This window comes from Sceloporus undulatus, chromosome 2 (genome assembly GCF_019175285.1).
Source record: "Sceloporus undulatus isolate JIND9_A2432 ecotype Alabama chromosome 2, SceUnd_v1.1, whole genome shotgun sequence".
Taxonomy (NCBI): Eukaryota; Metazoa; Chordata; class Lepidosauria; order Squamata; family Phrynosomatidae; genus Sceloporus; species Sceloporus undulatus.
Genome location: NC_056523.1, coordinates 82,418,935 through 82,433,707, shown reverse-complemented (window position 1 = coordinate 82,433,707; position 14,773 = coordinate 82,418,935). Strand labels below are relative to the sequence as shown.

Genomic DNA, 14,773 nt, shown 5'->3' with positions numbered 1-14,773 from the left:
GATCAGCAGCTAAACAGACCTCCATCACCTGATGCAGCTGCTGGCTGTTATGGTGGGTTGGAAGGGTTGGGTCAGGAAATGTTACTTAGTTATGCATTTATAACCAAGTAGCCAATGTAGAATATTAGCAATCTTTGGCAGACCTACTTGGAAGCGTATCTTGTCTATGTTTGAAAGCCAAGCACAGTTTAAGGTTTGAAAGGGAGACAGAGGTTTTCCAACTCATATCCCACCTACTGTCTGGATTCCTCAGCAAAATCTATCACTGTGGCCACATGTGGAATTTCCACAACTTAAACCACCAAATGGGAAGACTTCCATGGATCCTACTGCAATTACCAAGAGTGAGGACTTTTTCTGATCTTCACTTCTTCCACAATGTATGGACTCCCACTTGCCCTCCTTGTGTGACATCAACTGTGGGAATCGTCTAAATACCCTTAAAGTTCCTATGAAGATTTATGCCACTACTATCTGTAATGGATACCACTCTTGTATATTCAATGCTCCCACCACAGACATATTTTCTGAATTCAACCTTTCACATAGACAGCTATCAAGTATACAAAAAGCAAAAACAAATATTTACAGAAGTTAAACATAGCAAGACAAAATAATTATTTGTTACATTTAAAATACTACACACATGCTCCCACAGTCCTCTCTAGCTAACTCAGACCCTTAAAACACACTCATTAATTTCTAAGTCTGATTCTTTCTTAATCATAAACCTTCCACACCCCCTTACACAGGCCGCCCATAGCCCTCACTAATCCCAACTATCTCCCATTAAACTAAGCACCATATTGTCATTTACCAGACTTGTGCAAATCTCCTCAAATATTCCACCAATCAGTAACATTCTATCCTTTCCCCCCTCCCAAAAGCTCTTTAATTTATACATGTTTCTGTGTACACACAGAACACTTGTCTTCGAGTCATTTGTTGACCCCATTCCTTAGGCCAGGAATACGCAGAGGTGGTTTTGCCAGTTCCTTTCTCTGAAATATAGCCTCCAATACCTGGGATTCACTGCAGGTCTACCATCTAAGTACTAACTACTTGAGTATTAACTGAGTACTGACCCTGCTTAACTTCCAATACCTGATGGGATCTGGTGTCCTTAGGGATTTTGAAACCAGTATCTTAAACAATATTTCTTAAGACAAGTCCATGACATTCTGGAATATCAGTATCTCCAGGTAGGGCTAGGGAAGAATCCCATCTGGAACTCTGGAAAGATGTCAGTCTGATTTGACAAAGCTAGGGTTAATGGACTGACATCCAGAACTTTCAGGAACTAGCTGGCCGCATGCTATGCTTGTTGGTAATGACAATGCCAATTTTGATAACCTTCACAATCACAGACCTGTGAATGCCAAAAAAAACCCAAGCTTTTTGCACCTAATTTCCTCTTAGGCTATCCTAAGTAACTTACCATGCGAGGATGCTGGGGTTGGAGTGGGACAAACTGACTGAGAGGAGCCATATGTGGAGGCTGATGTGGTGGCACAGGTGGCGGAGGGTGCAGGATGTAATGATCGCTGGAAATGAGTGGTGGGAATGTTTGGTAGGAGACAGGGAGCTGCTGCATGGCACAGGCTTGGATCAGCTATAAGAGGAGAGAGAAGAAAGAGAAGGAGAGAGTTTCATGAGAAAGGACCATATGCCACATGCTTAGGTCGAAGGTATCCTGTCTGAAAGGCTGATGAGATCAGTCTAGCTACCGAATGAGAAAGTATCCCATTGGCAGCAAAACAGTCCCAGCCAAACTGGTATCAAGCTCAAAGGGCACAGAGTAATGATATCCCCCAAGTCAAAGAAAAAGACTGTAGCTTGTACAGCTCTCCCTGTGCCAATGAACTCACGGGGGGTGGGAGGCAGCAGAGAGGGTAATGCTGTCCACTGAACATCACTGAGCATGCTGGGAGCTGCTGTGCACTGCAACCAGGAATGTGCTGGCCTGTGTGAATGGGGAAGCCTTGTGTTGTTACAGTGGTCACCGTGTAGGAGAGAGGGACAGCTCCCTGATGCACCTGGAAGGAAGGAAAAGACAGGGCAAATCAAGTCATATCCCCATGCATCAGTTTACCCCAGATATATTGCCCTCTTTCCCTGCATCCAGCTTTGTTGTTAACTGTCTTCGAGTCAACCGTAGCTCATGGCGATGAGATTTCCAAGACCCCCTGTCTTCCACTGCTCTGCTTAAGTTGTAGATTCAAGACTAACCATCTGACATGCACTCTTTCTGTCTTTCTACTTCCCTCAACCTTTCCTAGCATAACTGTCTTATCTAATGAGTTGTGCCATCTCATGATGTGGCCAAAGACAGCCTCAATTTGATCATCTTGGCTTCTAGGGGTATTTCAGGTTTGATCTGTTCAGGGGCTAATTTGTTTGTCTTTTTGGCTGTCCACAGTACCCTCAGCCCTCTTCTCCAGCATCACATCTAAAATAAGTTGGTTTTCTTTTTACCCGCTTTTTCACTGTTCAGCTCTCACATCCATACATAGTGATGGGGAATACCACAGCTTGGATGATTCTAACTTTATTGTTCAGTCTTTATCTTTACTATTTAAGATCTTGTCTAGTTCTATCCTCACTGCCCTCCCCATTCCTAGTCTTCTCTTTATCTTTCAGCATCCAGCTAATTACAGGAGGACAGAATTGAAGCTAAGGAACAATAGAAAGGGAAGTACTGCTCTCTGGTCTGAAGAGCGTTGTATCAGCCAGGGTATATTTGCATCTACCTAGCAGGGTTGTCAGGTCCCACTCTAGTATGCAAAAAGAGAATAGGAGGTTATCCCAAATCATCAAAAAGACAAACAAGAAAGTAAATGTGAACCTTCTAGTGATAACAAATGAAATCATATTATACAGGCATTGCTTTTTTAAAATATCTATACAAATACATAACTATCAGAATTTCAAACAGTGATGAAAAGTTACAGGTTGGGGAATTCTAGGAGTTGTAGTCCAAAAATGTAATCTTTCCAAGCTTCACAAGGAATACTCCTTCCAGACTTCCAAGTATAGGTTTCATATATTTCAGATGAGCTAAGATGCTTGGTTTCCTCTACTGGTGGCCCTGTAGATGCTGTCTGACTGCAAGCTGTATACGCTGTACCCAGCACTGCCAATGGCGAGGAATGCTTGGAGTCATCATTCAGTAACATCTGAAGGGCTCTACTTTGACCATCCCTGCACAAAGAACTAAGCCTCCTTTTGACTGACCTTGCATTCCTCTTCAGGTGTTCAAGCCTTACAGAATGAGGGGCAGAGCAAAGACAAAAATCACAGTTCACAATCATATGAGAAACCCATATGTGTTGAGAAGGCTCCCCAGTGTGGAAGTCCAGCCACCAAATATCTATAAAGCTGGTGACATGACAAAGTTTCCAGGGCCAAGAAACATGTCCAGTTCCCCAAACCATGCAACTTGAGACATGTGGATGGGTGGAGGATCTGAACAGGACTACTTAAAAATACACAGCTTTTACTGATATCCCTTGAGAGAGCTGTTTTATTATAGTTTTGAGAGATTAAAGAAATCACAGAATGAATAATTTAATTTTGGACTAGATCACCCATCCTAAGGAAAAAGGACTTTATAAGGTGCACAAATTGTTGCCATTCTGCATCCAGATCCTCTTAGTGAAAATTTCCTGAAGGACTAATGCTCATCAAGCATTTGGGATTGTTGGAACTTTCCTCCCCTTAAATCTTCTGACATTGAATTTGAACGATTCCCAACATTTTTCTGTGTACTACTGGACCGGGCATCCCCACCAGGCCCTCCACCAACCTAAAAGCAGGCCAGCTACAGGAACACACAGTCTTTGGCTGGCTCCAATGTTTGGTCAAGGGATCTTGGAACTTAGCCAAACTAAAAACAATACAGGTCATAATCCTAGTACAGGAGCCAACTATGTAGGGAATAATGCACAAAAACAGGGAGACAAAACAGGCTTGGTAAGTATAGAAGACAGGCACTAAGTATTATGATGTGCAATTGTACATTGTCTCTAAAGTGTCAGAACAAAAGAAAATTGGAGGCCTTTCAGATGTTGTTAACCGAAACTCTCATAAATCATTATAATTATAATTATTAATGTATAAACTGGAGAGGTTCTTATTGGGATGTTTTATCTTTTAAAACTTTTGAATGTTTTAAAAATTATTTTATACTGCTTTCTGTGTTGATTTTAATTGTTTTAAAATTTTCATTATGAAGGTTTTTTAACTGACTCTCTCTGGCAACCACCTTGGGTCCCATTGTGAGAGAAAAATAGCATACAAAAGAAATAAAATATTTCAATAATAAAACTGTTGTTGCTGCTGTTGTTGGGTCTATTTGTATCCTGCCTTCCTCTCAGAATTGGATGCAAGGCGGGTTACAGTTTAAAAGAGCAATACAGTTAAAAACATACAAAAACATTAACCATTAAAACAGAATTAAACTAGTCATAATATTAAAAGGACTTCAAATCTCTAGTTAAAATGAAATGCAATTAAAAAGATTAAAAAGCGATTATAGATAGTCCAGTTTAAAACAACACAGCACCCCCTAGCCCATTCTTTAATATCTTTCTGTACTAAAAAAAACAATAAAAAGGGTTTTGCCTGCTGAAAGCAGGGAGAGGGCCATTCTGGCCTACCTGGGAAGGGAGCTCCAGAGTCTAGGGGTAGCCACTGAGAAAGCCCTCTTCCATGTTCCCACAAACTGTGCTTGAGATGGTGGTGGGACTGAGAGAAGGGCCTCTCCTGATCATCTCAGGATACTATGATACCACTGACCGTGGTGGCCTGCGCTGAGAGGGGTTCATCTCCTTCCAAGGGTCACAGACCCAACTTCTGGGGAGTCAAACCCCAGGCTCCTCAGATTTCAGCAACCACAGCTGTGCGGCTGTTGTTATGGGAACAGGGCTCCCCATAACTCTAGGGCCAAAGCACGTAGGGTTAAGACAAAGGGTTTACATATTGTCTCCATTATACCATGAAATCTGCAGGATAATGGTAATTTGATTTCCTGGCAACCCAAGCTTTGACTTTAACAAATGTTTATAAACCTCATAGCTGTGAGAATAAGCAATTCCAAGCATATGGGCAGGTTCTCTCATCTGGCTTACAGGCCAAAAGGACATTAGGCTAAACATGATGTCATCAAGCTGGCCTTGGCCATACCTCCCAGATGCATTTAATATATTACCTGTCCATCATACACATACAGATTTTGTATGGTTTATCTATACAAGTGAAGGGCCAGATGGAAGAACTCCATTCCTCCCTCTGCACATGGGCCAGGCAACTTGTAGCCCTCCATAGGATGTTGGACTCCAACTCAAAGTATTCCTTTCCACTGGCTGCACTGCCTTGGACTGCTTGCAGACTGCAGCCCAATACCTGGAGGGCCACAAGCTGCTCATCTTTTTTGTACATGCTTGAAAATGTGTGCTCAAGTCCTCAGTTTGCAGAAATTCTGGTGGTCAGGGCATGCTCTTTGCAAAGTGTCCTGCTTCCTAGCCCCTCTCCTCAGCCCTATTTCCTTTCTGCCTAATGACTTCTACCCTTCCCCAAAATATTCTGGAGTATGGTAAAGCTTTCCAATATTTATTGATTTATTTAAGAATGTATAAGACATTACTTCATCCAAACATGGATTTCAGGGCAGTTTGGATACTGAATTAATATTCAGTTATTAACACAACATAAAAATGTTAATAACTGCAAAATAAAACTGAGAAGACTACAACTAATTAATTGGATGAGACTATAACAATTTAAGCTGCAACCCAATGATCCATGGGAAAACTTTAAAGATATTCTGGGTTTGGGGTTTAGAGGTTGAAAGTTGAGGGTGGTTGACACAAAATTCCCCTCTAGCCATTTCAGAAAGAAATAGGGGCTTATACTTTCTAATATCAACAGAAACAAAAAAGGACATTCTTTACATTTTATAAAGACATCCCTGAAAACTGGGAAAGTACATTAACCATGGAGCTGGTTGTACAGAATTCCCCTCCCAATGCAACTAATGCCCTTTTAAATTATTTTAATTCAGTAGTTGTTTTAGTGTAAGTTGTTTAATTATGTTTTCACATCAACACTCGTTTTCTGCTGTACTTATTTTTTAATCATGTTGTGAACTGCCATTTCTCCTCATAGTGGGAGAAATATTGTAAATACAAACAAACAAACAAACATAAATACTCAGTGGCCAGCAATCATTGAATTTTGGTCAGCCAGGACTAAAGTGTGAGCAGTACACTAACTACTTCATGACATGGCATCTATATGTCTCCTCTTGCATGCCCTCATTATAGATGGGAGCTAGCATGGCATAGTGGTTTGAGTGTTGGACTATGAGACCAAGGTTCAAATTTCCGCTCAGCCATGAAACCCACTGGGTGATTATGGGCAAGTCCCAAGATCTCAGCCTCAGGGGAAGGCAATGGCAAACCTCTGAATAAATCTTGCCAAGAAAACCACATGATAGAGTTGATTTGGCATCACCATCAGTAGGAAAAACTTGAAGGTACAACAACAAGAAACATGCCTTCTCTTGCATGTCCTCATTAGGTTTTGCTTTCTTAGACCTTTCCATTTTAATGGGATGGTGGAAGGAGGTGGCAAAGCCATCTTTGAGTATTCCTTGCCTAAGAAAATCATATGGGATTCACTGGGGTGCCATATAGGTTTACAGGTGACACGAAGACACATATACACAAAGCAATATCCTTGGTATACTGGTATACAGTCATTTGCTGGCAGTGCTGCTTGTATATTAAGACAGCTTTACACTCAACAGTATGCATTTTCACATATGCAAGGCCCTGGATTCAGTCATTAGGATCTCATAGGGGCATACTGATTTTTCTTTTACTCAAAACATTGGAATTTCTAGTTCAAGTCTGACTCCCATCAGCTTCCCAAGATTCTTTACAGAGATCTCCATATTCCCTGGTGATTTTCCATCCAAATACCAATTAAGTTCAATTCTGTTTATCTTTTAAAACATTTAGACCCAATATTAACACTCTTCCACTTCTCCTGTAGAAGAACGCACAAGAAAAGCCACCTGTTCTTTAATGTGCTTGGTAAACTCAGACCTTAGGCAAATTTCAGCCAGCATTTCTCTACTGCAAGGGTGGAAATCATGCAGTCTTCCAGCTGTTGCTAGACTATATCAGCCCTAGCCAGCACAACCAATGGGTGAGGAATGCTAGTATTTACAGTCCAAGAACATCTAGAGTCCCACATAATTCCAGTCCCTGCTTTACTGGCTGGGATATGTTTCCAGCCTCTGGAATTAATTACATCCTGAACATATCTACCACATCATCCAGGACACACGCAGAGAGTCCCTACCTGCTCATGGAGATCCACCATGAATGGATGCTGGTGGGGTGGGTGTGCAGCTGGGTGAAGCATTCGTGGTGGCGTATTGGCCAGAACGTACGCCGGGTGCTCATCTACGGGAACTTGTGGCTGTGGCTGTTGCTGCTGGAAAAAAGCCGGATGCAAGTAGTTCTCATCCTGGGCTAGGAGAGTTTGCAGAGGTCGCTCGCGTCGGCCCCAGTGGTGCCGGGAAGGAAGGCTGTGGAGCCAGTTGGGGGGAGAGAAATATAGAGGGGTGACCCCAGGGGCCAGCCACTTATCTGTACTGAGCTCTCAGCTACAAATACACCAATTTTGACAGCAGGGCTGGGCCAGAATAGAAATATGGGAGAGGGGCGCAAGCGAGCAGGTGACCAAAGGGATGGATGTTGAGAAACCAGCTGCTGAGGCACAAAATCAAGCAAAAATTCAGTCACAACATTTATCACAAAGGCTATGTGGCACTCTTGCCATGGTTTAGGATTTAAGTAGGCAACTCAAGTAAAGCTGTTCTGCTCTATACCCTGAGGAGACTGGGCACTGTCAACCTCACCCCACTACTAAGACACCATGCTGCTAATATCCTCGCAGAAGTGGTAGATTCTATCATCCAGATAGAAAGGACTATCAGAACGTCCTTGCAAATACTGGTTAAGAGCCTACCTAGCCCACTTCACTTCTCTTTCTACTTCTCCAAAATGGGTGAGAGCAAAGCCAAGAAGTGAATCTCAGCTTTCTTCACTGAGTGATCAGAGACAGTAAAGTTCTCTTAATGACAACTTCCAGCCGCAGGTCTTGGTGGAAAAGCTTGCCAAAGTCTTTGCAAGCTAGCCAGGGAATTCTAGAGAGTTGCATTAAGCCTCAAGGACCAGGGGTCCTGTTCCTCTGCTATAGAGAAAGGGTGGAAGAAATTCTACAATTGTGAAACAAAGGCTTGCCATAGGCTGCATCTGCACTGCAGAAATACCGTATTTTCCGGCGTATAAGACGACTGGGCGTATAAGACGACCCCCAACTTTTCCAGTTAAAATATGGAGTTTGGTATATACTCGCCGTATAAGACTACCCCAATGCACACCAAATAAAAATTTAAAAAACATTAGATTTCATTTCAATGTGGTAATTTTAATTCCAATGCTTATGACATGCGGGTACTTAGCAGGAAAACTTGTTTTATACAAAGCCTGCTTGGACTGGTCAGCTCTCCCTGCCTGCCCAGCCTTACCTGTCTCCAAGACTATCAGAGCAGTAGCAGAAACACAGCTTTTTTTCCATACCCCAGGCGTCCTGGACGCCTGCAGCTTGCTCTGCCCTTCACTTACACCTTCCCAGTGAGGCGCCCCCTCACCTTGTCATCAGGACTGCATTAAGTCACTTCTTTCCATGAATCCTAGAGGATTTTCTTCTACTGTACTTGTACAGCAGTCGCTACATACGGTGGGGATGCAGCCACGGTCGTTTTTGAGCTCCCCCACCATATGCGGCAACCGCAGATTCTCCAGCCCGGCTTGAGGGTTTCAGCACCTGCCCTACAAAACAACACCTGGCGTATAAGACCCCTGACTTTTGAGAAGATTTTCCTTGGTTAAAAAGTAGTCTTATATGCCAGAAAATATAGTAATCTAGTTTGACCCCACTTTGACTGCCATGGATCAATGCTATGGAATTCTGGGAATTGCAGCTTGTTGTGGCACCAGAACATTCTGAAAGAGAAGGCTAAATGTCTCAAAAACCTACAATTCCCAGAATTCCATAGCACTGACCCATAGCAGTTAAAGTGGTGTCAAACGGGATTATTTCTGCAGTGCGGATGCAGCCATAGATGCTCCACAAGTGATTGCCTCAGTGTCCGAGTCAATACTTTGGCTCTAGTAATCATGTCCATTCCTCCATCTTCAAGTCTGTATTTTTGACATTCAAGGTATAGAATGCACAAATAAGGCTATCCATACACTAGATTATAGGGCAAGAGCTTTAAGACAGCTCAGGCAATTAACTGATTGATTTTGTTCAAATGCTTCTACAAATATTATTCAAATATATAGCCCAAGGAACATATGCATATTCCCATCTATTTCAATTTCACTTCAGTCAGTGAACATAAGCAAGCAGCAAATTGTGTATGTCATTGGATGGTACAAAAGGCAAAGATTTATAGGAGAAGATGGGAGTTGATGCACAAAGCATTCAGAATCTAGCTGCCTCGATTATCTTTGATAGAGAGGTGGGATACAAATAAATTTTTATTTATTTATTTATGGGTCATTTTAATATCAAACATATTAAATTATATACTGTTAAACATTAAATATTAAATTATGCACTCGCCCCTCCTTTTTCAAGGGGGATCCATTCTGGACCCCCTTGCGAAAACGGAGTTTCGCCTATATTCAAGCCCCATTGGCTTGAATATAGGCATGGGCATGTGGTGGTGCACAGGTTTGCACCATGGACACACACCCCATTCATTCTCCCTCCGTTCATCCCTTGTACATTAGTGAGGATCTGAAGACGGCAAGAATGGAGGGAGGACTATATAGTTGTTGCAGTATACCATATATACTCGACTATAAGTCGACCTCATGTATAAATTAAAAGCAAGTTATGGGGCCAAAATTATGGATTTTGCTATGACTCGTGGATACATCGAGGGTAAAACTTTGGGGCATATAGCAAAAGATCTAAAGGATGAAGCAAAGTAAAACAATGTCAAAGAATTTACAAAATTCCAGCAAATATAACTATTTGTGCTTACTCTTAATGCTGGATGGATGAGAGATTGGGAGGCAGGTGGGTGGGTGTTAGTGCTTCCAGGACAGATTATACTCTTGCTTTTCACCAGAGGATGATTCCTTCTTTTAAATAAGAGTTAAGATACAGTACTTAAATTGACCCATGGATATGTCGATACAGTTTTTTTGGGTCAATTTTTTGACCTAAATTTCTAGACTTATACATGAGTATATACAGTAAATGCCACTTTTACTATTGGCTGTCATGAGTGATAATCTATGTACAGACGAATATATATCAAACAAAATTGTTTTGAGAAGGCACAGAGAGCCCCTGGATTTCTGAATGCCCTGAGACTCTCTGGTGCAGGTGATCAACAGAATTAAGAAGGGGTGAGACAGTACCTTCTCCTGAGATGTGCTGGACTGCCACAGCTTCCCCCTGGGAACCGTCGCTGGTCAAAGGGGACAAAAGGGGGGCCACCTATTCACTGCCAGTTCCCATGGTCGCATTGGGGATGATGACAAGGCAAAAGGTGATGCTGGACTTCAACCTCCAAACACAATAGCACACCACTTCTTTGGAATCTGCAGGAAGTGAGCAAACACAGCCACTGAGGCAAAATACAAAAGCAGTCTAGAAAGCAGTCTAGCAGTTTCAGTCTGTGACAAAGGGGCTCTGGATCAGTTTTACTAATGGGCACCAACAGGACTTGCACTACTGGTGGGCACAGCACAGCAGTAAATGATACATAAAAAAAGGCTTCTAAGGGCCTGAACAGACAGGCCAAAATAAAGCTGTTTCAGGTCACTTTGGAGGTATGCTGTTTAAACGACACACACGCCTTAAGAGACCAGAAGCACCAAAGCTGCACTCTAGTCCTTAGGACTGGAGCGTGCTTTGCTGCGGCATCCGGCCTCTTAGGATGCATGCATACCTCCAAGGTGACCTGAAACAGCTTTATTTTGGCCTGTCTGTATGGGCCCATAGCCTTAATGACAGATCAAGTATCCCACTGTATTTCCTCTCATTGTGTGCATTAAATGCTCTCCTCTACACATGTGTATCTATTAGCTCTACCTTTCCCTCTCCTTTTTTATCCTTCTCCTTTCTCTCATCTTTACTTGGCATTCCACATTTTTTCTGTCTATCTGTCAGATTTTATTTTGCTCTTCCTCCAAGAAGCTCAGAGTCACAGAATAGTCTCCATACCACCCACTAATCCCAAACAACCCTGTGATACAGATGTTGCTCAGAAACAAAGAGTTTTGTGTCTGAATCAGAATTTGAATCTGGGGCTCTCAGTTGAAGGCTAAAGTTTTAATCATTACACCACACTGGCTGTCCTATGACTTCCTTTCTATGGAGACATTTCTCCTTCCAAAGCAATTCACATTCGGACAGAGACACATACAAGTGTATGACAACTAGCCACCTAGTCACAGCCTAGGGTGACATGTGGTGGGTTAAATATGCAGAAACCTTTTGTTTTGTTTTGCTTTAAATGAGCAGGATCTCCTGATGTGTGCTGCTAAGTGTCAATCTGTACACCTGCCTGGAAGTGCCTGCTTACACACACACACACACACACACACACACACACACACACTGGTTACCACAGACAGGAGGCAAGACAGAGTGCAGAACAAGGTAACTGACAAACAGTGATGTATGTTTGGTCAACTATTCTAAAATAAAAACATGGGCTTCCTTGTGATTTGTTGCTCAGTGCAAATCTTGTAGAGTACTTACTTCACCTATCTCATCAGCGGCATCAATTTCATCACCATTAGTGGAAGCGATGCACATTCTAATAAGCACACAGCTGGCAGATGACCCAAACGGAGTGAGCGGATAACTCCCTCCCTGACCCAACTGCAATGCTACTGCACGCAGATGACTTCATAACACAGCTTTGGAATTAAGAGAGCTGTGATGCTTTCCCACAGGATCCTGGCCTTGGCAAAAGAAGACACAGCAGTTCAAAGCTGCTCTAGCATTTCTGTGCATTGGGCACTAATGCTATGTTTACCATTGACTTTCAAAGTGGCTCTGTGGCTCGTTACAGATGGGCCTGAAAATACGGACTGGGTCCGTATTAAGGTTAGAAAGGGGTGTCACTTCCTGACACCCCAGCCCTAGTACGGACCCAGTCCATACAAAATGGCGGCGGCCGTTCCACACGGCCGCCGCCATTATGACATCATGACCACGTCGCCTCCAAACAAGGCAGCGCAGACGTGACATCTTTGCGCCACGTGAAGGCACCTAGAACGTCCTTTCCACAGCATAAGAAGGAGCTCCAAAACGGAGCTCCTTCTGGGGTTTGCATCGCTGGGCGCAGCCTTTACATGGCTGTGCCCAACAACGCAGAGGAGAAAGGGGCCAAATGGCCCCTTTCTCCTCCTCCCCGCCATCACCAGGTGTCCTTGGGGCTTGAAGCCCCAAGGACACCCCTTTCCAGGCCGCAGGGAAGCGGCCTTTTGCTGTTTCCCCATGGCCTGCAAAGCGGCGGATTGGGGCCTTGGAGGTTGCCGGTCTGGCAGCTGAGGCCCTGATACAGCGGGGAAAGGGACGAGTGCAGGCTGCCCCAAACGAGCGGTCTGTAACCTGCCTAAGTCTCTTCTGAGAAAGGACACTCCAAGACAGACATCTGCCCACCAGTATGATGAAAGAAACCCCAAGCAGAGAAGCAAGAGCAATGGATCAAGGGATATCAACCCTGAACTTTGAACTGTTGGCAATAGCCAATGATAGTCCAGATTTGGGCAAATTCCAACTGGACAAGTGCTTTTTCTTTGTCATGATACCTAGTGGCCTTGAGAGAAGCTTTAAGTTTGCCCCAGAGAGAAATGACATTTCCTTGAATGATTGGGCTAGCGATTTGAGAGTACTTCTGGATATAGCTTAGCTCCTGGATCACCAGGTGATAGTTGTAGCCAGGAGTACCTTCTCAAGCTGGTGTACCAGCCATGTCTTTTCCTGGAAAGATCAGCTATGCTCACAGTTGAAGAAACATGACATATTTAGACTGGGTGACTGTAATGCACTCTATATGGAGTTAGTTTTGAAGACTATGGAATAATGCAGCACACTTTTTGATTAGTGTGGACCTTCACATGTTATTCCCTAGTTGAACCATCTCATAAGCTACCCATCTACTTTCAGGAGGAATTGTTGGTTATTGCCGTTAAAGGCTGGAACAGCTTATGATAACAATATCTAGAAAATTATATCCACCCTCATAAATGTGCCTACACTCTTAGGTTACCTGGCAAGGTCCCATTGCCTTCATTCAGAGATCCACCTGTGGTGATGTATGTGAGAGGGTCTTTCTGGTGTGGTGCAGAGTACTGTGTATGTGTTGAACTCCATGCCCCAGAAGTTCAGATGTCTTTCCACTTCACCAGTGATCTATTGCTCTTTCTGGGCATCTCTTTTCTAGTAAGACCCAAGTTGATCTAAAACAAAGTTCTCTCTGATTCAGTCCTGGCTCCTTTTTAGTGTTAAGTCTTACTATCATCATCATTTATTTTATTTCCCTTTCAGGTATGTTGTGAATAAAGACTGGATTTATTAATGCCCCAGAAGTTCAGATATCTTTCCATTTCACCAGTGATCTATTGCTCTTTCTGGGCATCTCTTTTCTAGTAAGACCCAAGTTGATCTAAAACAAAGTTCTCTCTGATTCAGTCCTGGCTCCTTTTTAGTGTTAAGTCTTACTATCATCATCACTGATTTATGGTCAGAGACCAAAATAAAGTCTTACTGTAACATTTGGTATTTTATTGGTCTGGAATGTTTTCATTAATATTATCATTTCCTGTATCATTGGTTGTTCTGAGTTTTGGTATATAAACCACTCTGGGTGCTTCCATCTGGGAGGTGGAAAAGCAACAAATGTATTTTCCTCAGTAATCCCTAATTTACTTGGTAACAGTGGTAAAATAACACAACACATACATGGCACAGATTCTGCTGGAGCAATGGAATTTAGAAGGCATGTACTGGCTAACTTCACTTCAATAACACAAGCCTTAGCAAAGTCAGAAAACTTTATTCAGAAAACAAAGTTGATCATAATCATGTCAGGACTGAAACATTTTTCAGTTACACTATATATTAAAAGCACATGACAACAGAAATATTTGGGGGGGGGGCTCACATCCCATTCCTCACCAAAACAAAACATTCCTCTTTCTCAGGAATACCCCACCTTTCTTCCGTACCAGCTTGTCTCAGAACTGACCTTGACAGCTCACAGTTCAGTTTTCCTCCCCACACATCTGCTCATTATCCAGTGCCATGAAAGATAAACAATCCTTTCTCCCACTACCACCAGTTGTACAACACATCCTATAATCCAGTATTACAAAGCATAAAAATATATATGGCCAATAACCATAGTGGGATCAATGACCCTGACAAAGGCCAAAGAAGCAACTTTCATAGATGAATACTTCTTTATATTGGATACTGAAAAGTTATTGTATAAAAAGAACAAGCAAACAAATACATGCACACATATCACAGATCACATGCATAGTCTTATACAACCTAATAAAACATACAATACAAAAAGACGTTTGGGGGAAAGAATTAAGAGAACATGCAAATCAAAAAAACCTGTTCTTAAATAATTGCTATGATGACCATGTGGCAT

At 42.6% G+C, this 14,773-nt stretch overlaps 1 protein-coding gene across 1 annotated transcript in view; it reads right to left on the bottom strand.

Annotated features, from left to right (window-relative positions):
- Positions 1-14,773, bottom strand: part of RNF44 (ring finger protein 44) — a 47,927-nt gene that overhangs the window by 18,683 nt on the left and 14,471 nt on the right. The window contains 5 exon segments of the mRNA XM_042451736.1: positions 1,439-1,612; positions 1,869-2,036; positions 7,369-7,597; positions 10,515-10,592; positions 10,594-10,697. Coding sequence (XP_042307670.1) covers positions 1,439-1,612; positions 1,869-2,036; positions 7,369-7,597; positions 10,515-10,592; positions 10,594-10,622 — 678 coding nt within the window. The 5' untranslated portion in view covers positions 10,623-10,697.